The sequence below is a fragment of the Typopeltis vanoorti genome, chromosome 3 (genome assembly GCF_054136105.1).
Source record: "Typopeltis vanoorti isolate ZY-2024b chromosome 3, IOZ_Tvanoo_1.0, whole genome shotgun sequence".
Lineage (NCBI taxonomy): Eukaryota > Metazoa > Arthropoda > Arachnida > Uropygi > Thelyphonidae > Typopeltis > Typopeltis vanoorti.
The window spans coordinates 149,395,500-149,422,099 of NC_143551.1; the positions used below are offsets into that span (position 1 = coordinate 149,395,500).

The following is a 26,600-nucleotide window of genomic DNA, read 5'->3' on the forward strand; positions in this document are numbered from 1 at the left end:
ACCTTGGTTAATTATTACCCTACCTAATTTTGGATCATCATCAGCAAACAACTGAATATTTCCTTTTAGGTTATTTCCTATATAATTTATGTACAAATTAAATAGTAGTGTTCTGAGCACTAAACCTTGCAGTGCACCACTAATCACTTGAATTCTGTCCCCTCCATATACCATTTTTTGATATCTTTCCAGGTGTCACCCTCTTATCTACATAACTAGTGTTGTAAAATCTCTCATGATATGCAACTTATCATGTTCATTTTTACATGTTTTTTTGTTTAGGAGAATGTATTTAGTGTTAATTTTTTGACTGAAATAATCTTTTCTGTAATAATATTGTATTGAGCCGTTGTTGAAATAATGTAGCGCATGACGTCATCATGTAAAGTTGTTAGGTAATGTTAAATCAGTAAGTCTAATGCTAAAACTAGTGAAGAATTCTGAGAAGCTATAGATGGAAATTTCCAAAGATTCTGAAAGAATAACATGTCCAAAGGTCAATACGTGACCATAATTGCCATGGATAAAGAATTCCAAAGATGCATGAAGAATGACATCAGCATGTCTGAATGTAAATCCGTGACCAATTTCGAGAGAGGCACACAGAGGTCAGGGCCTATATAAGGCAAGTCGTGGGATGGAATTATTTTAGGCCTTCTCTTCCCTGAGTTCCCAGTCACACTAATAATCGCTGTTGGAAATCTAAACAGAAGTATGGAGGGTTCTGAGTCTTCTACCTGGGTTCATTGCCATGCAAGAAATATTGTCGTTCGTCTTGAAGGGAATGAGCTGTACATCGCAGGCATGTTAAGGATAAGGCAAGTCAGTCGACAACCCCAACAAGAAAGAATTTTAGTGGAAAAACAAGAATGTGTCAGCAAGCAGAAAGAAAGATAAGAAGAAGAATTACTTGTGAACAAAGGGTTAATGGGAATGACTGTCTGCTGAACAAGAATTGTAAGTAGTTGTAATACTGAACAAGAATATGTCAAGCATCTATGCTTATGAGATAATGTATGTTCGATGAGTCTTGGACTCCCTGGAGGTTTCAGGTAAGAATTAGTGGTGAATTAGGCTTGACCAACATATGTCTTATATTCAGTTAATGTTATGCTAGATTGAGAATTAACTAAGATTAGATTACGAAGAATTGAGACTAGCAAGGGAATTGTAATGACATTGTGTATATACACATGAATGTAACTCATTCTGTACATATTTCTGTTTGACTTAATTAAATGGTTTGGAAACAACACATTGGACTGATTCTTTCAGTGCACTATCCTAAAAAAATTTGAACCTGCATTAGATAGAAGTTTATATGATTTATATTTAATTTACGACTAGTTTAAAGTACAGGGAATATAAACAATATCTGCTTTGTCTTTGGTTTAAGAACCTATAATCTTGCACTCAATGTATAGTCTAACTGGTGCAGTCATAAAACAAATAAATTTGTTAGACTATAGAGCATGGGAAATAAGATACAGTAGATAAATGATGGCAGTCGATAGTTAAGGCAGCCGACCATTCTTGAATATTAAGTAAAGAATTTAAGGACAAAGCAGGGCTGTATAATTATTATTATTATTCGTGACACCTCCAAGGAGTCCGAAGTCTCATCGCGGGAGGACACCTACTATACAACTGTTTCCACCACTACACCGAACCTCTACTAACAATCAACGCCATCTACCACCCACCACAGTGCCGGATTTACATATAAGCTAAAAAAAAGCTACAGCTTAGGGCCTCGCAATCTGCCGGGACCTCAAATAAAAAAAAACAAAAAGACCAGCTGATGTAATTTAAAACGGTAGGGGGGCCTCTGGGTTTTGTATAGCTTAGGGCCTCAGCAAGTCTAAATCCGGCCCTGGCCCACCACAACTAGTATTTTTTTGTCTGTAAATTGCATGAAAGTTCTGAAAGGCCGATTTGTCTGTATGCGGGATGAAAAAACCCAAGTTTCCAGGAGAAAAAACCCTGCTACCTCCATATGAGATCAACTAACTCACCTTATTATGTAATAGATGACAGAACGTATATAATTATAACAATGTCATATTCATCTCCATATTTTCTAATTTGCATAACAGAGTCCCATGTGGTGTTCTTTCAGTTGCCTTTGTAAAATCGAGCAGAATTATCATGTTGCCATTTCCTTTATCCAACTCAGCTGTTTATATTATAACAAGTTAGTAAACTGCTAAGGTATGACCGATCCTTTAGAAAGCCACATTGCCCTCATATAGTATCATATTTTTGTCCACCCATTCTTGAATTCTCTTTTTTGATCAATTTTATCCATACTTTTACCACCATGCCTGAGAAACTGATTGGTTAATAATTTGCTACTTCAGTCTTCTCTCACCTCACTCCCTTGGAACTCTACCAGATCTGAGAGTTAAATTAAAGAGCTTAGTCAGAGGCATTGCCAGTTCCCTTGCACATTCTCACCGAACCTTAGCTGATATCCCGTCTAATCCTACAGCTGTATTTACATTGAGATTCTGCAATATCCTAAGAACTTCCAGTTCATCCACCTCTGTCCCCACATCAGTGTCTGTCATATATGTTACAGAAGTAACCTTACTTTGATGTAATACCCTTGCAAAGTGATCACTCAGTAACTCAACTGTTTTATCTGCTTCTCTCACCTCATGACCATCAGCACTCATAATCATTCTTCTTCTTATTTGCCACGTAATGAAAGAACTTTTTGGGATTTCCTTTTACCTTTTCTGCTAGATTCTTCTTGTAATCTGATTTTGCCTTCCTTACCATGCTGTCACCTTTCTTTGCCTGAGCCTTTTACTGTTCATCAGTTTGATGGTCATCTTTCTCCTTATATATCCTCCACAGCATTTTCTTCTTCTACAGCTCATGCTTAATAATATTACTTATCCATCTAACTACTACCTTATTAACCCTCCTTACCTTAGGGAGGTCATCTTGCTTCCTTTAGATGATCTGTAACTATCTCCCACTACTAACATCTTTCCCTTGCAGTTTTTATGCCATGGCACAGATTTAAGCTTCCTTCCAAGCTTGTCATAATCACCTGCCTTGTAGTTCCACATATAACCCTTCTTGACATAATATTCCTCATGTTTTACAATCTCCCAAATCAAGACCATGGCCACTTTTGGCAATCGGTGGCAGTGTGGCCACCTTGGTTATGGATAGCTCTTCTGATTCTATGATCAGGTTCAGTACTCTCACACTTATAATCTCCTTTATGCTGCCTGAAGTAATTATCTCTTAGGTGTATAAATTCCATTTCCTTCCTGGCATGTGCCCTTTCTTTCTTCCAGTCTATATCTCCATAGTTGAAGTCCCCCATAATAATCACTCGACCTGTACTCATTGTACTAATTTGTCAATGCATGTGTTCCAGATCATCTGTGGAACTCCCTGGCCTACAGCAACAACCAACTGTATATTTTGTCTTACTGGATTTGATCTCAAGCCTCCATAGCTCAGTCGGTATAGACTAAGCCCTTTTGTCAGAAAGACCTGGGTTCGATTCCCATTCATGATGTGAGGAATATTTATCTTGTCTCTTTCGACTAAAGGTGAGTTAGCCGATCTCTTATGGAGGTAGAGGGTTTTTTTTTTTTTCATCTGGAAACTTGGGTTTTTTGTCCCTCAAAACAGACAAACTGGCCAGTAGAACACATGCAATTTACAGACAAGAATACTTTGAGGCATAGCGGTAACCACCTTATCCTCATATTACGGTTGGGAAGTCCAAGAATACTTGGAAGGTCATGTACACTTAAGTGCCTGTTAAAGCCACTAATGATGTTTGCCTTGATCTCACCAAGACTACTTCAAATGAACAGCCAACCTCCCATTTATCTCCTATTCTTTTTGGCTGCAATTCATTTGCTATCATCAGCAGTATCGCTTCTCCATCCTTTCTTCTTTATCTTTCCTAAAAATACTAAACACTTCATATTCTATCCCTGTAACTACATCATCTGTTAGCCAAGTCTCACTAATTACTATAATTTTTAGCAAGGTATCACTAACCAATGCCAAAAACTCATCTCTCTCTCTCTCTCTCTTGTTCCTGATACTTCTGGCTTTAGTATATAGAAGCTGCATTATCCATTTAGGTCCCCACCCACCTTAACTGAATTGAACGAACTGGATTGACTACCCTATTCAATATTTTTCCTTGAGAGACTAAATTCCATATTTAGTCATTCTCACAGTCACTTGCCTCATGGGTGCTTTCACAAACTCATCTGCTTCCACCCTAATTGCTTAAGCTTTAAGTTTTCCTGAATTTGTTTCAGCATACTAGGTGAACAAAGCTCTCTCCGAACCTAACACCAAAACCATTTAGATTCAATCCATCAGCATTATACGAATCCTTCTTTCCGTCAAACACAGATCCTTAAATCCTACATCATTCCTTCAGCACAACCATATTAATTCATTTATTACCAATGCCCTCATCCTCAGTTCACCTCTATCATAGCATGGCAGGAGACTTACAATTTTTGCCTTCTCACCTCTCAAATCATTTGTGCTAACCAAGACAATTTATTCTTTCACCTTACCTTTTCACATCCAGATAGCATGACTAGTATCTTTAATTTTTGCATCAGGGAAACACGATTTTGTTACACTTTTCATTAAGTACTCCTCTGATCATTGATCTCTGTACGTAATTTTCTCTTTAACTTGTTCCTCTCATTTGTTCGCTCAGTCTTTATTATTACTTCAAGGATGCTATTTCTTGAAGACATTAATTCCGACATTTTCCATCCTACCATCAATTCTGTCCACTCTACTAACATTTGCTCTGTTCTCATTATGTAAAAATCACCCACTTTTGAAACATTTAATACTCTCTCTCTCCAGTTTCAATTTCCTTTTGCATATCCTTTAATTTTTACGACAAATACATCTCACACACTGCACTTTACAAAATCCTGCAAATTCAAATCACCCGACAACATGGTCTTTTCCGCCATTGTTCTACCATGCATTGGTGCATACTGACAGTATTTAAACAAAAAAAAATACAAGATTTACTTACATGTCACACAAATAGGCTAGTATTTGTATGAAGCATAGTCTAACACTATATTAGGCAATCAGTTGGTTATAATTAATTTTTATGTCTGTGTATGTCTCTCAGTTAAAATCTTCCATGATAATTATTCATTTTGTGCTTATTGAAGAGCTTCTATAACTCAGTTGTATTGATGTCCTTCATTTGGAAAGACTTGGGTTTGATTCCCATCTAGGATGCAAAGAACCTTTATCAGGACTTTCTTTAAGCAAAGGCAAGTTAGCCAATCTCATATACAAGTGGCAGGGTTTCTCCCCTCCCAGAAACTTGGATTTTTCATTCCTAAAAACAGAAATTGACTAGAAGAACATAGAATTTTCAGAACATAGGGGATGATGTCGACAGGATTAACTGCCCAGTCATAAAGCAGGTTTCAAAGAAGCTAAGTTACTTAGCTTCTTCAAATTGTAACCAGTTATATATTTTGCTCTCTATCTCATATCACATTAGATAGTCTCAAATGTTCCCCCCCACACACACACCTGGTACTGTTTTCCAACTTGTTTTTCAGAACTTTACTTTAACTGGTTGTGGTTTTACTGTTACCATCAGATCCCCCTTTCTCCTGCATTCTGTTCTTCCTGTACTTCTGGAATATACCATAGCATTTGTATTCCCTCCCCACGACCATATCCTTTTCTGTCACCCAAATCTCACTTATATATTTTTCGTCAATACAAACTAACTAGTTCTTCAAAAAAAAACTCATTTCCTCTTAAGTACCAAGGATTTCAGTTGCTTTTATTAGACTACTCTTGCAACCTTTTAACAGTCATCACATTCTAATCACTGACTTGATATAACATTCATTCCTTTTCCCTTTCACTTCTATCTCTATCCCATTAGGCTTACTCTTTGCCACATACTGGTTCCATCCCCTTAATCTTTGACCTTTCTAATAACACTCATTCTCCATTATACCACTTCTTGATTCAGATGCCTGCCATCAACCTTTTGATGCTCCACTTACATCTTATTTTCCTGCTTCATCACCTGCTCTCTCTCTCTCTCTCTCTCTCTCATAAATCAACAATCTTGCCTATATTTTACTACCCAAATCCATTTGTGTAGTTCATTCTGGCAATTCCACTCTTTTTTTTTTCTCTCACTCATTCCATACATTTAAATGCTGCGTGGCATTCCTTTTGCACAACCTATGCTACTCATTGGCTATCATTGCAACAGTTACTTACTGTTGCAACAAACTTTTTCTCTCATCTTTCACCAGTAGTTTCATTTATTTCATAAATACAAATTCCACATCTAATGCTCATCTCCTTCACTTGCAGTGAAGTGAAGTGGTCTCACACTTTGAGATGAAATTCATCTCTCACCTAAAGACAACCATAAACATTCATGTCCATAGCGGGATTAGAATCTGCAGCCTGTTGGTTGGACAGCTGAAATGCTAACCACTCAGCCAATCAGGCCAGCATTTATTTAGTTTAATTAAAAAATCATGAAAGCTATGTCCTTTCATACATTTACAGTCTTTACGTTCCACTTTTCTTCTGTTATGAGATAGCCATTAACTGCTATTTCATTGTTTCTTCTAGTTACCCATAAAATGCTTCCATTTACTGTCTTTGTATGCTAATATAGAAATGTACACCTATATTATTAATATTATGTGGTTTTTTAGTCTCACCAATATTATTCCAGTATTGATTACCTGAATTCCATAAAGTATTTGCATATTAGGAAGACAACACCATCCTCTTTACTCCTGAAAAGTTCCAGAGTATAAAAATCTGTTTTCTTTATCAGTAATCATTTCTTCATTGTTATGTGTTATTAATCATATATAATTCCACTCATATCTTGATAGTGTATATTGAAGGAACTTTAATTGTCCAGTTCCATATACTTTTAACCAGGGGCAGTCTTCTATAGGGGGCTGGGCCCCACCTATATTTGTATAACTAGCCCAATAATGGTAGTTTTAAAAAATATGTTTCTTGTAATTATTATTTTTTGATCTATTTCCAACATGTTTTATTGTTTAATAAAAAAATTACTGTAGTATTTTGTGGCAATATTGTATAATGCGACTTAGTACAGTCTCTGGGACCAGCCACGGTTGGCCCTATTTTATACATGTAAACAGGGTATGTATGAGGCACATGCACTAGTGATGGTGTTTGTTTATTGGGTGCAACGCTTATCTTGGGGACAGTTTAGTCTGGACCAGTTACTGTGTTGGCACATATGTATATAGCATGCGATTCTTTGATTGTGAAGCACGTGCTTCACAATCTCAGTGGATTCTGACTAAATATTATTGTAATAGAAATAATAACTATAAATCAGTAATAGAACCCACTATATAAATATAAAAAAAATTAAGTTGTTTTTGGCCCCTGGCCCCACCTGTTTCTATTGTCACCAGCCACCACTGCTTTTAACATTCTAAGTTGACCACTGTTTTGTAGATGGTTGTGTTTAGTGTTTTAAATATTTTCATAATATTTATCATAAATATATATTAAAAGTAACAAAGTATTATTAGTCTCAATAGCACCTTTTCAAAATTTTGTGAAAAATTAAATATTTATTTCTCAATTTCAGAAAACTCAGACTTCATAAAAAGGTTCTTCTTCCATCATCAGAAACACCCCTTCCTGGTGTTTCCATCCTAAAACCACTTGTTGGTGAAGATACAAATTTAGCTTCTAATCTGGAGACATACTTTACACTTAATTATCCTGTAGTAAGTAATTTGTATTTCTTGTCATATAATAAAATCATTGAACAAATTTAAAATACAAGAATCTTTCAAAATCTTCAGTTTTGAGTATCTACAGTTAATATTTTAAATATTATTTGGTCATTGTAGGTATGCAGTTCCACTGAATTGCTATTTCTGTTCTCATTGTGTGCGAATCTGTCATCTGTTATTAGACTGCTGATAGCACTACAGCATCCTCTATATGTTTTGACCTTTAGTGCTTTGATTAATTTAAAAAAAAAAAAAAGAATCCCTCTGAGCAATAAAATAATACAAGAAATGCAATCAAATTTATGACAGTTCTGATTTTTGAAGCAAAAATAAGAGTTTACAAATAATGATTCAAAAATTGAAAGGTAATGTGGTTGGGATTCTGCTTAAATCACCCAAATATTATTTTCAAGAATTAGGATATATTCAAGGTTTCATAGCAACAAATATCTGATCACTCTCTCCTTCTTTAGTGCTCTTGTGTGATTGCATGATAAAATTCCTGTTCCTGTATAGTTCGCAGTGTTATGTCGTTACTTTCTCCTGTATTTTACTTTTATTATCCCTTTTATCACTATTCTTCTATTCTACAATCGGACCTAAGAATTATCTATTTTGGGGCTGTTTCCTTTTCGGATATTGACAAATTTATATTTTTGAGCTGCGCCAGCCAATATCCTATAATAGAAGGGACTCTTATTCAGAGAGACATTCCCAGAATTTCATGCATATGCTCATTAACAAAACTCTTTACTACAGCTATGTAGATTTCAGCTAGCAGTCGTGACCTCTAATCTAACTCTATAAACTTTCAATTCTCTCCCACTTAGGTTCAGATTTTATGAGTGGTAGTTTGATCTCGTATTCAGGCAAAACTCAGGTATAAAACAAAACATTTATTTGGATCTTAAGACACATACAACTATAATATATCACACATTCAATGGAGTCAAGGTCATGCAAAGTCAATTCATACTAAGTTAATTCATACTAAGTAAATTCTAAAGTCATACTAAACAATACTAGACAAAGGAAATAAGCACAGTACTATATAAGCAATAATTCTCTTCCATAAGTTATTCATAAATATACACAGATTTAATGTTAAAGAAATTCCAATCAGATTCTATCTGCTACGCTAGTCTCATATATTGAATTCTGTCACATTCATTTATATAATCGTTCCCAGACAATTTGTCTAATTGAAACCAGCTATTACAAATTAGAATAATCACTTAGAGTTCTCTAGTAAACTGTCCAACATCAACCATTACACAACTACTTTCTTTCCTTTCATGCAACTGAATAACATATAACAAAATTTCTGTACTTTACCAACTCTATGCCAGAAATCAGGTCTACCAGATCTGTTAAGCACGAAATCAGGTCTACTTTTTGTTAAGCACGACTCGGTACTTCCATCACATCCACGTGTAGGGTCTGGTTGCCATCTGATTAGGCTATACTTCGCACCTGACGTTGTGTCTGCATTGTCCTTGATTAGCTGCCGGACATATTCGTATCTGCTGCCGCTTCTAAGGAAACGTTTGCCGTTCCTTTCTGATGGGATATTAACGAAGGCTCGTAACTGCTAATGCCAACATCCCATGCTCACCTCCGTCAGAAATATATCAAACATCTTTAGGAATAGGCTCGCTGTCCGACATCGCTGCCCTATCTCACGTCCGTCACGAACCGAAAAGACCAAAATCCCAGGAGTAAAAAGCCTTGAAAGATGGCGCGCATCATCTTTTATTCCTACTTCTTGTGCCCTCCTTTTCCTTGCCTTTTTTCACACGGCACCTCTCAATCTTCCCCCTGGTTGATCCCGTATTCTCCTTCTGCTCTAGGAGTCCTCTTTTCCCGGAAAGCGAACTAAAGTTACCTTCCGTGTATGCCACTGCCTCAGGCCCTATGCTCAACCTGCATGGCTCACACGCGACCTTTGGACTACTGTTTACAACTCACTCAGTGATTTACTGTATACTGGTTGTCATAATGAAATTAATATTTACACACAAATTCTCTACTTAATAATTTTGAATAAACAACATTGAATCATAATAATTGACATGATGGGAACATATATTCTTACGTACACTTAATAATTTCTTTTATTTTCTGCTGGAGTGCAAGTTTCTCCTTCAGCTTTTATATTAAATTTGTTAAATCCTGAATGAATAGTTTCCTTTTCCAAGTTCTTCATTCAGGATCTAACAACAGACTATGTGATTCCAAGAATATAAACAAGAACTACTTTTGCTTTGTGTTCAATTCAACCATAGTTTTATTATTCTTAATGTGTTCTTTATGGTATTATGATGTTCTAAAGCTGTCATGATTGAGAGTAAAATTGCACTGTCAGCGCATAGTTGTCAAATGCAGAATGAGCATTAAGTAGAAGTCAAATTTCTACAAATAAGTTATTTTTTAGTTTGAGCAGCCACATGAAAAATAAAGTTTGACTCATTACTATGTACTGAGTCAAAATTACAGTGTTGTGACTGTGTTGCAGTGAAACATGATGAAAGACAGAAACATGAATGCAGCAGTGGGAATGTCATTATATTATTGTTGGCAGTAGCTTACAATACTTCATTGCAATACTAAATATTAGCAACTCTGGGCATTTTCTGATAAATGTAATACAGAAATAGGAGACAGAATCTTTCTTGATAGTGAAGAAAGTTAAACCCAGCAACAACTAGGTTCACTGTGTTTTGAAAATAAACATAAAGCAGTTATATTCTGAATAAAAAAGTCCTAAAATCATTCTTTTGTCTGTTCAGTAAGTATGTAATGTTTCTGAGTGATAAACTGCACTTAGCAAATCAAACAAGAAACAGATATTCTCATGTGTCATTAAGTGATTTGCAAATCTTTATGCTTTTTTTTTTTTTTTTTTTTTTTTTTAAGAATAGATTTATAATGTATATTGTAAAATAATCATGATTTATACCATTACCTCTTCAGTCAGGAACTATGGCCATTTCATAATTTTTCATTTGGATTTGTAAGGGCTAAGAAACATTTCCTAATTAGAAGGGTAAAGATCACAAAGTTTATCTCACTATTATGTAAAAAAAATGACTCATTTTGTGAAAGTAGCAGATTTTTGAAAAAAAAACATCAGAGCAGTTGGCATCTATCATTGCTCTTAAAAGATTTGAACAATCATGGCACATGCGAAGATGTATTTTTAATGACTGAAGTATGTGTACTATAAAATCTATCAACTCTAAACTGTTCATACACAAGGAACAGTTTAAAGTTGATAAATTTGTGATTCTTTCATTGCCTTAAAAATCTTCATGTTCTATAATGAACTGAATAAACTTTTCACACTACATTTTAGGATACTTTTGAATAGGAATGAAATGCATAATTTATTACTGAGCTTAGTATACTTAAGTTACATTCAGTTATTATCTTCACATTGTTGAGAGTATTAATGTAATTAATTTTAAACAGCAATGAAAACATATATTGTTCACAGTTCCTGACATATTTGGTGTATTTCATACCATGTTCCTTACTGCACTAGTCAGTCATGCAGTGGCATATCCTTGGCTGAAAATTTACACAGGCATTTTCTGATACTTGCAGTTGGTATTTTAGAATAACAACAACATAAAGAATATTAGCATATGGCAAAACTGTAGTTGTTGTTGTTCAGTGAGAGGAGATTGCACTTTTGTGAAAACCTGAACAGGAGAAACTGCCATAACACTCACAGTGATCAACCTGAGGAAAAATAGGATATCCAATTTACAGAAAGTGGAAAGTAGAAAAAAGGGTGACATTTTGCTGAGCAGGCCTCAATGCCAGACCTGATCACATGTTTTAGAAATGTATCAGAAAAGCAGTCAGAGTTCCTACTTAACATTACACTCTGCCCAGAAACTAACAATTTTTAAAACTTTAATCTCTAAGCAGTGAATTTCATCTTTAGGATCACTACTGCATATGGAACAGCTTTATTAACATCATTTGAAAAAAATTTAGGAGTGCTTAAGGGTCAAAGCTGTATAACTGAGAGGACACCTCCACATTTTGCGGAGAACTGACCAGGGCTTCTGACCTAATGTCCAATCCTTACCTTATCATGGTGCATCCTGTTGAGTATCTACTTTGATACTGAATGAATGAGGATGCACTGGCAATTTGGGATTTAGCCGACCAAATTGTATTCTTATTGGTTAAACCAAAATAAAAAATGATAGTACAACATGACAAAATTTCATGCCGGCTGGGGCGTCGCCCAGTTAAACAAGGCCTCCGTTGTTTTCGCCAGGGAACCAGGGTGAACAGCGAAAAGCCAGCTAGGAACAAATCTGAAAACAAACCCCAACTCAACATCACCAGAGTTAAAGATCGGTACTATCAACGTAAGAAGCCTGAATGGCAAAGAAATGGAGTTAGCTGAGGAATTAGATAAGTACCAGATCGACATAATAGGGGTGACTGAAACAAAAAAGACCAAAACTGGTGAGATTTTTCTGAGCAATAAATACAAAATGTTATATTCAGGCAATGACAATCAAGGAAAAGAAGGAGTAGACATAGTATTTAACACAAAATACGAGGCTAATCTTCTTGAATGGCAGTCAGTCTCAAGTAGAGTAATGTGGGCAAATATGAGAATGGGGATCTGGACAATGAGATTTATTTGTGCCTATGGTCCCACAGAAGGTTCTACTAAGGTAGAAGTGGAGGAATTTTTTGAGGCTTTAGAAAAAGCAACTGACACAATGAAAAAGGAAAAGTTGGTCCTTGTTGGGGATCTAAATAGCAGAGTAGGAAATGATTGTGAGACATACAAAAATATTTTGGGAAAATTTGGAGAAAAGAGCAAAGCTAATAATAATGGCAAATATTTGTTGGATTTCTGCTCAGGACATGGACTGGTTATTACTAACACCATGTTCCAACATAAAAATATGCACAAATTCACATGGAGAGAAGAGGCTAGGAATAAGAAAAGTCTCATTGACTATGTTATTGTTGATAATAATGTTTTCTCCCTGGTGCAGGACACCAGAGTGTACAGAGGATTTGAAATTGGAAGTGATCACTATTTCGTCTTGAGCAGGATAAAATTTAATTTCATATTGAAAAGAATAACATGTAAGAAAGTTTTAAAGCGAATTAAAGTTGAGCAGCTCTCAGATGTGAACTGTAGACTAAAATACACAAAGATTATTGAAGAAAAAATGAAAGAGTTTGAGAACAGGAATCAAACCTTGGAGATTCAGTGGCAAACTCTAAAGAAAACATTGATTCTGCCAGAGAGGCATGTGGTGAGGTTGTCTGCAAGGATAAAAAAAAATCAGAACTCCCTGGTGGTCACAGAACGTTAAAGAGGCAGTGAAGGAAAAGATGAAGGCATATCAAAAGTTCCTAGCAAATAAGTCAGTTTGTGCTCTTAGAGAATATAGAGACAAATGCAAGAATGCTAAACACTGTGTAAAATTAGCTAAACAAAAGTCATGGGAGGACTTTGGCAAGAATACAGAAAATAAATATCAAGAAGGTGGCAAAATATTCTGGAGGTTGTTGAAGAAGCTTAGGAATGGAGGAAAGAGTGCTATAAAAGGAGTTCATCATCAAATTCCTGCTATATACCCTCAAGGGGTGTACAGGATATGACAGTACTACATGAAAAAATTACATCATTACTAACTTCCTATCTATAATTTTCCTCCAAATCAGTCTGCTACTTGTCAAGATGCCAACATTATCAGATCTTATATTTCTATCGTCTAAGGCACTTTGTACCGTATCAATCCACCTATATCTTGGTCTTCCTCTGGGTCGTTTTCCTGCCAAACTGGCAGAGAACACTTGTTTTGCTAATCTTTCTTCTCCCATTCTATTTAAGTGACCATACCACCTGAGATTAGCTCTGCTAATGCATTCCTGGATGCTGACAATGTCAAGTTCTTTCCTAATATCCTCATTTTTAATATGATATTGCCATTGATGCCATCTGTTCACGCCTCTAATCTTTCTCAGGACTCTCATATCTGTGGTCTGTAGTCTTTGGTCAAGTGTTTTACTTCTGACTCAGCTCTCAGATCCATAAGTTAAAACTGGTTTGAGCACTATCTTGTATACAGCTAATTTAGTGTGCCGACTAATTTCTCTCTTATTCCATATGAATTTATTCAGTTGAATTCCCACCATACCAGGTTTGCTGATTCTGTTGTCTATTTCTATATTTAATTTACCATCTTCAGTAAAAATTGTGCCTAAGTAGCTGAAATGTTTTACTTGTTCCACAGGTTCTCCATTCACAACACAGTTGACATTTTGAACGATTCTGCCTATTTTCATTGTCTTTGTCTTTTTATTGCTGACCTTCATACCATATCTATTACAACAGCTATTCAGCTTAGTCAGAGAATCTTGCAGACTTGTAGCGGATTTATTTAGAAGTATAACATCATCCGCATAAAGCAAAGAGCTGACATTGACATCTTTAATTTTGATAACAGGTTTAATACCACTTTCCTTCATAATGTGATCCATATAGATAATGAATAACAGAGGGGATAATGTACATCCTTGTCTCACACCAGATTTAACATTAAACCATCTTCCTGTACTTCCTTCAATTCTAACTGCTGATTTACAACTCAAATAAAGACTAAGTATTGCTTGATATAATGCCCCATTGACACCATATAACTGCAGCGTATTGAATAGCTTCTCTCTTGGCACCTTGTCATATGCCTTTTTCCAAATCGACAAAACTTATACAGATCTTTGTTATATTCAAATGCTTTGTCGACTATTTGTCTTAAAGTGAAGATCTAATTCTGACAGACTCTATTTGTCCTGAATTCAGCTTGTTCTTCAGCAATCTTTTCTTCCACAATTCTTCGCAGGAACACTCAGTAGGGAAATACCTCTGTAATTCTCACATTCAGTTTTATTTCCCTTTTTATATATGGGTACTATGAGAGCTCTACTCCAATCATCGGGAATTCGTCCCTCTGTCCAGGCTTTCTCAACTATGCAGTGCAGCCACTGTAAGACTTCTATACCACCATACTTCAGTATTTCTGGTCGAATATCATCTACTCCTGCTGCCTTTCCGCATTTCAAGCCTTTGATGGCTTTTTCTACTTCAAGTATGGATATGTATTCCTGACTGCATGCCTGGTCAGTGTTTTTTTTTATCACTGTGCTGTCATCACTGCTTGTTTCATTTAGCAGTTTTTCAAAATAATTACTCCATACTTCAAGGATGTCTTTTTCATGTCACCTTTATCATCTCTAACTTCTTTTATAGCACTCTTTCCTCCATTCCTAAGCTTCTTCAACAACCTCCAGAATATTTTGCCACCTTCTTGATATTTATTTTCTATATTCTTGCCAAAGTCCTCCCATGACTTTTGTTTAGCTAGTTTTACACACTGTTTAGCTTTCTTACATTTGTCTCTGTATTCTGTAAGAGTAAAAGCTGACTTATTTGCCAGGAACTTTTGATATGCTTTCTTCTTTTCCTTCACTGCCTCTTTAACTTCATGTGTCCACCAGGGAGTACTGATTTTTTTATCCTTGCACACAACCTCACCACACGTCTCCCTGGCAGAATCAATCAATGTTTTTTTCAGAGTTTGCCACTGAATCTCCAAGGTTTGATTCCTGTTCTCAAACTCTTTCATTTTCTTTTCAATAATCTTTCTGTATTTTAGTCTACAGTTCACATGTGAGAGCTGCTCAACTTTTATTTGCTTTAAAACTTTCTTGCATGTTATTCTTTTCAATATGAAATTCAGTTTTATCCTGCTTAAAACGAAATAGTGATCACTTCCAATTTCAAATCCTCTGTACACTCTGGTGTCCTGCACCAGGGAGAAGACATCACTATCAACAATAACATAATCAATAAGACTTTTCTTATTCCTAGCCTCTTCTCTCCATGTGAATTTGTGCATATTTTTATGTTGGAACATGGTGTTAGTAATAACCAGTCCATGTCCTGAGCAGAAATCCAACAAATATTTGCCATTATTATTAGCTTTGCTCTTTTCTCCGAATTTTCCCAAAATATTTTTGTATGTCTCACAATCATTTCCTACTCTGCTATTTAGATCCCCAACAAGGACCAACTTTTCCTTTTTCATTGTGTCAGTTGCTTTTTCTAAAGCCTCAAAAAATTCCTCCACTTCTACCTTAGTAGAACCTTCTGTGGGACCATAGGCACAAATAAGTCTCATTGTCCAGTTCCCCATTCTCATATTTGCCCACATTACTCTACTTGAGACTGACTGCCATTCAAGAAGACTAGCCTCTATTTTGTGTTGAATACTATGGCTACTCCTTCTTTTCCTTGATTGTCATTGCCTGAATATAACAATTTGTATTTATTGCTCAGAAAGATCTCACCAGTTTTGGTCTTTTTTGTTTCATTCACCTCTATTATGTCGATCTGGTACTTATCTAATTCCTCAGCTAGCTCCATTTCTTTGCCATTCAGGCTTAATACGTTGATAGTACCGATCTTTAACTCTGGTGATGTTGGGTTGGGGTTTGTTTTCAGATTTGTTCCAGTAGCTGACTTTTCGCTGTTCGCCCTGGTTCCCTGGCGAAAACAACGGGGGCCTTGTTTAACCGGGCGACGTCCCAGCCGGCATGAAATTTTGTCATGTTGTACCATCATTTTTTATTTTGGTTTAACCAATAAGAATACAATTTGGTCGGCTAAATCCCAAATTGCCAGTGCATCCTCGTTCATTCAGTATCAAAGTAGATACCCAACAGGGTGCACCACGAGAAGGTGACGATTGGACATTAGGTCAGAAGCCCTGGATGGTTCTCCGCATTCCTTTAAAGGCTATGTGGAGGTCTCCTGTCAGTTATACAGCTTTGACCCTTAAGCACCCCATAAAAGGAGTTAGAGATGAGAAAGGTGACATGAAAACGGTAGAAAAAGATATCCTTGAAGTATGGAGTAATTACTTTGAAAAACGTCTAAATGAAACAACCAGTGATGACAGCACAGTGTTAAAAAACACCGACCAGGCATACAGTCATGAATACATCCATACTCGAAGTAGAAAAAGCAATCAAAGGCTTGAAATATGGAAATGCAGCAGGAGTAGATGATATTCGACCAGAAATGCTGAAATATGGTGGTATAAGAGTCTTACAGTGGCTGCACTGCATAGTTCAGAAAGCCTGGACAGAGGGACGAATTCCCGATGATTGGAGTAGGGCTCTCATAGTACCCATATATAAAAAGGGAAATAAAACTGAATGTGAGAATTACAGAGGTATTTCCCTACTGAGTGTTCCTGGAAAGATCTATGCAAGTATACTTGAGAAACGGTTGAGAAGAATTGTGGAAGAAAAGCTTGGTGAAGAACAAGCTAGATTCAGGCCAAATAGAGGCTGTCAGGATCAGATCTTCACTTTACGACAAATAGTCGAGAAAGCATGGGAATATAACAAAGATCTGTATTTAAGTTTTGTCGATTTGGAAAAGGCATATTGACAAGGTGGCAAGCTATTCAATACGCTGCAGTTATATGGTGTCAATGGGGCATTATATCAAGCAGTACTTAGTCTTTATTTGAGTTGTAAGTCAGCAGTTAGAATTGAAGGAAGTAGTTTCTAAATCACTTAGGGAATTGAACGACGTAGGTCCTGATAGTGACCTCTAACGGGCTAAGTAGGTGTTCTTGGCCCTTCGGCTGAAGGTCTTCTAGAATACGATATCTTCATTCTCAGTTACTGTGTTGTAGTGCCTGCGTGCACGTGCCTTAAAGTATAATTTAATTTATATTCGGATCTACGTTGTTCGATTCCCTAAGTGATTTAGAAATGCATAACCAACGTATATGCCTGTCTACGAGAAGGAAGTACAGGAAAACGGGTTAATGTTAAATCTGGTGTGAGACAAGGATGTACATTATCCCCTCTGTTATTCATTATCTATATGGATCACATTATGAAGGAAAGTGGTATTAAACATGATATCAAAATTGGAGATGTTAATGTCAGCTCTTTGCTTTATGCAGATGATGTTATACTTCTAAATATATCCGCAACAAGTCTGCAAGATTGTCTGACTAAATTGAATAGCTGTTGTAATAGATATGGTATGAAGGTCAGCAATAAAAAGACAAAGACAATGAAAAAAAGCAGAATCATTGAAAATGTCAACTGTGTTGTGAATGGAGAACCTGTGGAACAAGTGAAACATTTCAGCTACTTAGGCATGATTTTTACTGAAGATGGTAAATTAAATATAGAAATAGACAACAGAATCAGTAAAGCTGGTATGATGGGAAGTCAATTGAATAAATTCATATGGAATAAGAGAGAAATTAGTTGGGACACTAAATTAGCTGTATACAAGACAGTGTTCAAACCAGTTTTAAGTTATGGATCTGAGAGCTGGGTCAGAAGTAAAACACTAAAGACCGCAGATATGAGAGTCCTGAGAAAGATTATAGGCGTGAACAGATGGCATCAATGGCAATGTCATATTAAAAACCAGGATATTAGGAAAGAACTTGACATTGTCAGCATCCAGGAATGCGTTAGCAGAGCTAATCTCAGGTGGTATGGTCATTTAAACAGAATGGGCGAGGAAAGATTAGCAAAACAAGTGTTTTCTGCCAGGTTGGTAGCAAAACGACCCAGAGGAAGACCAAGATATAGGCAGATTGATAAGGTACAAAGTGCCTTAGACGATAGAAATATAAGATCTAATAATGTTGGAGTCTTGACAAGTAACAGACTGATTTGGAGGAAAATTGTCGATAGGAAGTTAGTAATGATGTAATTTTTTTCATGTAGTACTATCATATCCTGTACACCCCTTGAGGGTAAATGGCAGGAATATGATGATGATGAAAAAAATTGATTAAACAAAATCATGCCAAACCTGTTGATATATAAAATACATCTCTCTCTCTGCCTTACATCAATGTTGCAAATAGGTTATTGACTGTATTCAAAATGGCACAGAATTACAAGAATTGCAAGCTACTAAACAGATTGAAGACTGTCAAAATGTTCTTTCTTTTCAGTGTGTTTACAATATCTCATTCATGTTGGGTTCAGTATTTTGGAGATAGAGAAGACTATCACAGTTGGGAAGAAAGAACATAAAAAAAATATATGTGGTATGGCCATCCTGAAAGCACATTAGTAACATAGTGAAAAAAAAAAGCAATTGTTCTTCCGTTTGGAAAGGTGACTGGTGGAAGGTTATGTTAATAAGGTGACATAAAGGTTGTAGTAGAATTATTTAATGATCACTTGTGTGTGTATCGTATACTCATGGGAATGAAGATATCATGCAACACCGTGGTGCTAATTTAAGTATTGGAAGGTTTGGTTAAGAATGGAATACCAAATTTGGTTGATGTCCATAGGATTCTTTGTGATAGTATGGAATTTTGGAAGGATGGATCTTGAATTAGCAGTCTACTTGCATTTCTTGATAGTGATAAATGTGTAGATAATGAAGACTCATAGACACTGATATTCTTGGATTGTGCTATGACATTTGATTGCTACATGAAAGTTTGGTTTGTAAAAGTTGGAGAAGATGAAGATGGATAATAATACATTGGACAGATGAGAAGGAGATTGGCTTTTAATGATACCAGCAAGTGGTATATGGAAGGACATATTCCAGAAAAGAATGGTAATCAATGTGTTGTAATGTTCTTTTTGTTGGGTCCTACTCTTTAATTTGTTAATATTTCATGTGGATTAACAAGAGAGAGAGATTCCATTATTTGCTGATGATGCAAAGTTAGAGAGAATAACGGATGATGCTACATGTTAATTCCCTTCAGAAAAATTTAGTGTTCAGCTTGGGCAAATGAGTGGGACTGCAGCTTTAGTGTTGATAATTGCAAACAGTTGCCCTTTGGAGTTCAGTGCAGAGGTATAGGACTATGTACTTTATTGGTGGAATTGTGCTTCAATCAGTTGCAAATCAAGATTTAGTGTTAGTAGTTGACAGCAGCCTTTAAGTTCACATACTTGTTGAACTTCAACCTCCCATATTGCAGAAGATATGTAGCATATTGTTTCTGTGATAAGGAGGTGGTTGATTGTGCCATTGTATATAAGCATTGCAAACAGACTAAACATGAATGCTATTTAAGGGAAAAATAAAGCATTTAATATATAAAAAAAAAAAAAAAACTATTTTCACTACATAATTCACATATATATGTTCATTATGAATTTTAATTATGTTGGTATTAATCAGATTTATATAATTCATTTCTGGTCAGACAACAAATGAACTATTGTGCTCAGATTTCATTATCTAGTTTTTCTTGTGGAGTTAATTCTGGGGAAGGTCTATAGATAAGTGACTAAAGAATTATCAGGAATGTTCATTATGGGAAGAAGTTGAAGAGATGTAAATTGCAGAGTTTAATGGATAATCAGAAATAGAGGTGATACGCTTTTAAAGTGGTGAGAGAATTTTTGCATTATTAATACAGGATGGATTATACATAGAGCAGAGGGTGAGAACAAGGGAATGGAAGTAGATTATTTTATATGTTCCTTGCTGAATGAGTCCTTCCATGATGAGTTTGACTCCGTGAGGGGGGGAGATTTGTTATAATAATACATGGCAGGATGTGGTGTTTAGTGGAAGAGAGCATCTTCTGAGTGCTAGCTTATCAGAGTTGGGTTCTTAACACAGTTTGTCATTGGGACTCTTGTTATTTAACATGTTTCTAAATGATTTAGATTTGAATATTAAGGGTAAAATTTATCTCTTTCAGTAGGTACACCAATTGTTCAGATGCAGGACTTGAAAAAAATGCTCATCTGTGATGAGTGGGGATTTTTTGTTGGCAAAAAAAAAATCATGAGAAGAGATTCAGTTTAATAGGTTTTATTTAAATTAAATTTTAAAAAATACAAAAAAAATATTTTTTTTTGTATTTTTTTTTGCTTTATTCTGCCTGTCATGGCAAGTTGGTGAGTACATATGCCTGTTTTTTCGTTTATCATTCATATATATTATCATGATGGAATATGACATACAAGCAGTAATACTCAGAAATGGACAAAGTTGATATCTGAATGGTATCCCAGAGATGGTTAAAGAGAAATGAAGACCAAAGAGATGATGACTGGAACTCTGTAGCATAGAAAAGTTCAAGATAGGACAGAATGAATGACTTTGGGGGGGGGGGGGTCCTTTGTTCAGCAGTGGACAGAATATGACCATTAAGAGGATCACTTAAAGTAGATGTGCTGCAGACAGTGGTAATTATGATGTACCCAATGATCGAATAGGCAAAAAGTTGGAAAGCTAAAAAATAATCATTGCATCTTTTTTATTTTGTCAAAATATACAGTAAAAGATTGGTCATCATCACCATCATCATCAGTTTCCTGATATATATATACCCCAAGGGGAGGGATGTTCAGGTTACTATGACAGCATTACATGATTGTTTGCATTATTATTAATCCCATCCACAATTTTCCTCCAAATTTAGTCTATTACTTGTAAGCACTCCAAAATGTCATATCTAACATTTTGTTCTTCTGAGGCAGTTCTGACTGAATCAATCCACCTAGACCCTGGTCTTCCTCTGGGTCTCTTTTCTACCATCTTGGCATCAAACACCTTTCTTCACCCATTCCATTTAAGTGGCCATACCACTTTAGATTAGCTCTGCTGACACATTCTTGAATGCTACTAATGTCAAGTTCCTTTCTAATATCTTTATTTTTAATATGATTCTACCATTGATGCCATCGGTTCACTCTCCTAATTTTTCTCAGAATCATCATATGTGTGGTCTATAGTCTTTGATCAAGTGCTTTATTTCTAACCCGACTTTCAGATCCATAACTTAAAAGATTTAAACACAGATCTTGTATACTGCTAGTTTGGTATGGCTGATTTCTCTCTTATTCCATATAAATTTATTCAGCTGGCTTTCCACCATGCCAGCTTTACTTATTCTGTAAGTAAAGATTTGCAGATTTAACTTGCCATGTTCACTAAAAACTTTACCTAAATAGCTGAACTATTTTTTGTTATATAGGATCTCCATTAAGAATGCAGCTGAACTTTTCTATGTTCTTGCCTATTTTCATAGATTTAGTCTTTTTATGCCTGATTTTCATGCCAAATTAATTAAAGTTGCTATTCAATTTAGTTAGTGAATCCTGAATACTTGCACTAGATGTGTTTAGGAGTACAACATCAAGTGCATAAAGCAAAGAGCTAAGTTTGACATCTCCAATTCTAACATTAGGCTTGATGCCACTTTTTTTCATAATGTGATCCATATAGATGATGAATAAGAGTGGAGATAATGTGCATCCTTGTCATATCCCTGATTTTACATCAAACCATCTTCCTGTATTTCTTTCAATTCTAACTTTAAAGTGAAAATCTGATCTCTATTTGTCCTGAACCCTGCTTGTTCTTCTCCAAGTTTCTCTTCCACAATCTTTCTCCATCTCTTCAAGTATGCTTGCATAAATCTGCATAAATCTCACCTGGAACACTCAGTAAAGAAATTCCTCTGTAATTCTCGCATTCAGCTTTATTCCCTTTTTCATAGATGGGTACTAGGAGAGCTCTACTCCAATCATTGGGAATTCAACCTTCTGTCCAGGCCTTCTGAATTATGAAGCGTAGCTACTACAAAACTTTTTTGCATATGGCTATACTTCCATACTTAAGCATTTCTTGAAAATTTTCTAGTACAGGTCTGTCACTACTTGGTTCGTTTAACAGTCTTTCAAAGTAATTACACCAGACATCTGGGATATCCTTATCTTCAGTTTTTATGATAAGGATATCTTAGGATCACATAATCAAATATGATAAGGATCACCTTTATCATATTTGATTCCTTTTACAGCGCCATAGCCCCCCCCCCCCCCATTATCCACGGGTTCACTATCTGCGGTCAACCCCGGTCTGAAAATATTAAATGAAAAATTCCAGAAATGAACAATTTATAATTACATCGGCAAAGTGGATATTAGATCCAACATTATTTAAAGCTGAATGTTTGTAGAAACTATGAAAGTTGCGTAAGTTGAGCTTACGAGAATACAATCCTCAGCATCCTTAAGTTGCCTTAGCTTGCATTACTTGCACTATTAGGGTAATTTGGGGATGCCAAGGATTGTATTCTCTTAAGTTCTCAGGTCAACTTACGAAACTTTCATAGTTTCTATGGACATTCAGCTTTGAAATAATGTTGGATCTAATATCCACTTTGTCTATGTAATTTTACATTGCCAAAATGAAGCGTATGGTTTTTTCTTTTAGAAATAGACAATTCATAAGTTTTAAAATGCGTGCCATTCTAAGTAGTTCTCGGTTATCAGATTGACTCTTGTGGTATCGCAGTACTTGTGTTCAAGTAACCCTTATTTTACTTAATAATGGTCCCAAACCATGAGAGTAGCGATGCTGGCAATTTGGATATGCTAAAGAGAAGCTGTAAAGTGCTTCCTTTTAAGTGAAAAAGGTAAAAGTTCTCAACTTCATAAAATAATAAATAAATAAATAATAATAATTAAAAAAAAGTATGCTAAGGTTTCTAAGATTCTGTTCACATTCAGATAACTTTTATTACAGTATGTTATTATAATTGTTCTATTTTATTCTAGTTATTGTTAATCTTGTTGTTAAATTAAACTTTATCGTAGGTATGTATGTATAGGGGAAAAAACATAGTATATATAAGGTTCAGTACTATCTGCGGTTTCAGGTATCTGCAGGATGTCTTGAAATGTATCCCCCACTGATAAGGGGGAGGGACTACTGTACTCTTTCCTCCATTTCTAAGGTTCTTCAATAGCCTCCAGAACATTTTGCCACAATTCCTGATATTTATTTTCCATACTCTTATCAGTCTTCCCATGACATTTGTTACTTACTTTTACACATAACTTTGCTCGCTTACATTCTTCTCTGTTTTATTTGTGCTTTTTTTTCTTAGAATAAATAATTCTGTATAGTCCTCTAATTTTTGTGTATTTGTAGTATATTTCATGATATTTTGTTGAAATGCTGTAATATTAAAGTACTGTAAAATGGTGCCAAAACCTCACAAGAACAAGTATGCCAGTGAAATTGTGAATTAGGAGGCTTGACCTATTGAGCAAAATCATGCCATTCTGGAAATTAACTAGGATATCATGAATGAATTAATTTTGGAATTAATTATCTAGACTAAAAAAATATTATACAGACAATGAGAGAATTAGAAAAGGAAGAATATGAAAGGTAACCAGAAAACAGTGAAACCAAAAAAAAAAAAAAAAAACACTGAATCAGGTAAGATATTCCATAATAATAATAAAGTGGGTAAACTCGATTATAAAAAGGATATTATATGGTATGGAGATTCATTTATAAAATATGAGATTGATGACTGTTACTGTTTAGTTTTTTGTGTGCTAAAATTAAAAATTTAACAAGCATAATTGAAAAGCAGAAAAGAAAAGTAAAAAGATTATAATTATGGTAGGAACAAATGTTACTCGTGATAAATGCAATATGAGAGAGAGAAGATATGAAAGGATTACTGGAAGAAGCAAGAGTAAAAAGTGAGATAGTGAAATAGTATATTTCCTTGATATGATAGCACTGAATTAAGAAGGACCATGATGATGATAATGAACAATTTTATGTGTAGTCTGTGTTGAAAGAATAGTTGAGTTTCTGGATATGTGGAGTAAGTTTGAATGAAGAATGGATTTGTATTAAGAGGGATGGCCTGTATTTGATTGCATTTGGTATCAGGAGTCTGAAGAAATTGTTTGTTAGTATAATACGTAATATGGAGAGTCAGGGAAAGTAAATTATGATGGGATGAGTGGCGAAGAATCTGTTTAAGTACATAGATTTTTTTTGCCATTCTTGATTCTTCATTAACTATATCAATGATATGAGTGGTATGCTTAATAATAGAGGTGAATATGATGAAAAGGTGATTGTGCTCTCATCCAGTTCAGTTTTATTAAGTGTGTGTAAAGTGAAGCATATGCATAAACATAAACAGAAATCTAGAAGTTGTTCATTTCAGTTATGCAGACTACAGAGTATACAAAAAAAGCATGGAAGTAGCTTATTATGTTTGCAGTCAAATGCCAGGAGTATAAGAAACAAAGTGATCGAGTTTGTTGCCTTAAAGACCCAGAAGTGATACCATTTCTGCATTACTTCGACCTTGTATCACTTCTGGGTCTGGCTTCCTCATCAGTGGAAGATGAGGGAAGGGGTCACTACCCAGACCGATTTAGACCTTTATTGAGGTCTAAACCAGTCTGGATAGTGACCCCCTTCCCATAATGCACAACATTATATATGTCCATAAGGATATGTTCTTTGCATTATGGGACACTAAGGCAAGTGATGTGAAGTCATTAGCCTCTATATACAAATTGCCCAGTTGCGAAGTTCATGTGCAAACTTTGTTTGCTTATGCTTTAATAAAGGATTAAACCAAGAATATAATTTCTTAGCATCTTTAATTTAGAGTGTGTATATATATAATTCATAGATTATTTGCATAAAGCTTGTGTAAAAATGAATTAATAAACAACCTATGAATGTGTGTGTGTGTGTGTGTACGTGCAGGTATGTATGGTTGTATAGGAATATATCTAAAATTGTATACAGGCATTTTTATGGAGACAACACCACTGAAATCATATTCTATGATGCACTGTGGATAAAGGGACACAGACTACAGGCCTTCGGGCATATGGCCTACTTGTCGCAGATATCTTGCCACAGTTTGTTGAGATATTGGAGTATCTGTGCTTGAATGGGGCCGACTTGCAAGCTGACCTGCCATATGTGTCGATTGCACTTTGCTGTAATAACTGAAAATCTGTCTTCATGCTCTGAGAATAGACTCCTTAGCAAATGTCTGGAACACATTCCATTGGTTTGAAATGCTTCCCAAAGCCTGGATACAACACTATGTGAGATCTAAAATTCTGGCAATATCAGTAATTCTGCAGCTGCTGCCTTTTGCCTTTTATCCTGTTTAGTGCTACCACATAACCCCTTTGCATGTGATTCAAAAATTTGAATGTGTACTCGCTTTCTACTCAAAATCGTCACTTATACAAATTGCCACAAGATGATTCATCTGAATTTGCATTGTAATCTTCAGAAATATTGTTTGTCCTTAGGTTTTGGACACCACTGTGCACACACGCACGCGCGCACACACACGCACACAGAGATAGCAGTGAATGCCAACTTAAGAACTAAGTTTGCATTAAAGAACATTTTACATCTGAATCAATGAAATCCACTATTAAAATGTTTTAAAATTTGTTTTAATTTCCCCATGTTTTGGCAATTTACATTATAAACATTTCTAGCATATACAGTATACTTCTATCAGATAACATCATCTTTGGAGGCCAATATAACCTACGTAAGATTTAATTTAGGGGCAATCCTTTGAAACACCCATACAAGACAGCAATGGGCTAACAAACTCTTTGCAAATGAAAATCATTTTAGTTTTTCCTCTGATTATAGATGATGCTTGATCCTGCATGAAAGTTGTACTGCTTACCATCACAAGAACATTCTTGAAAGGGATAGATACAGTAGTGTTGAGGTCATGGTGTGGGGAGGCATTATGCTTAATAGACTCACTGAGCTACACATGCTGGAAAAGGGGATTATGACTGGTGAACAATATTGTACCAAAGTTCTTCGACATTATGTTCGATTGTTCCGTGATGCTTTTTATGGATTACAATGCCACACCACATCAGACATGAGCA

At 35.5% G+C, this 26,600-nt stretch overlaps 1 protein-coding gene across 1 annotated transcript in view; it reads left to right on the forward strand.

The window, feature by feature from the left end:
• Positions 1-26,600, forward strand: part of GlcT (ceramide glucosyltransferase) — a 157,372-nt gene that overhangs the window by 27,481 nt on the left and 103,291 nt on the right. The window contains exon 2 of the mRNA XM_090416124.1: positions 7,658-7,799. Coding sequence (XP_090272250.1) covers positions 7,658-7,799 — 142 coding nt within the window. The remainder of the gene's footprint in view (positions 1-7,657; positions 7,800-26,600) is intronic.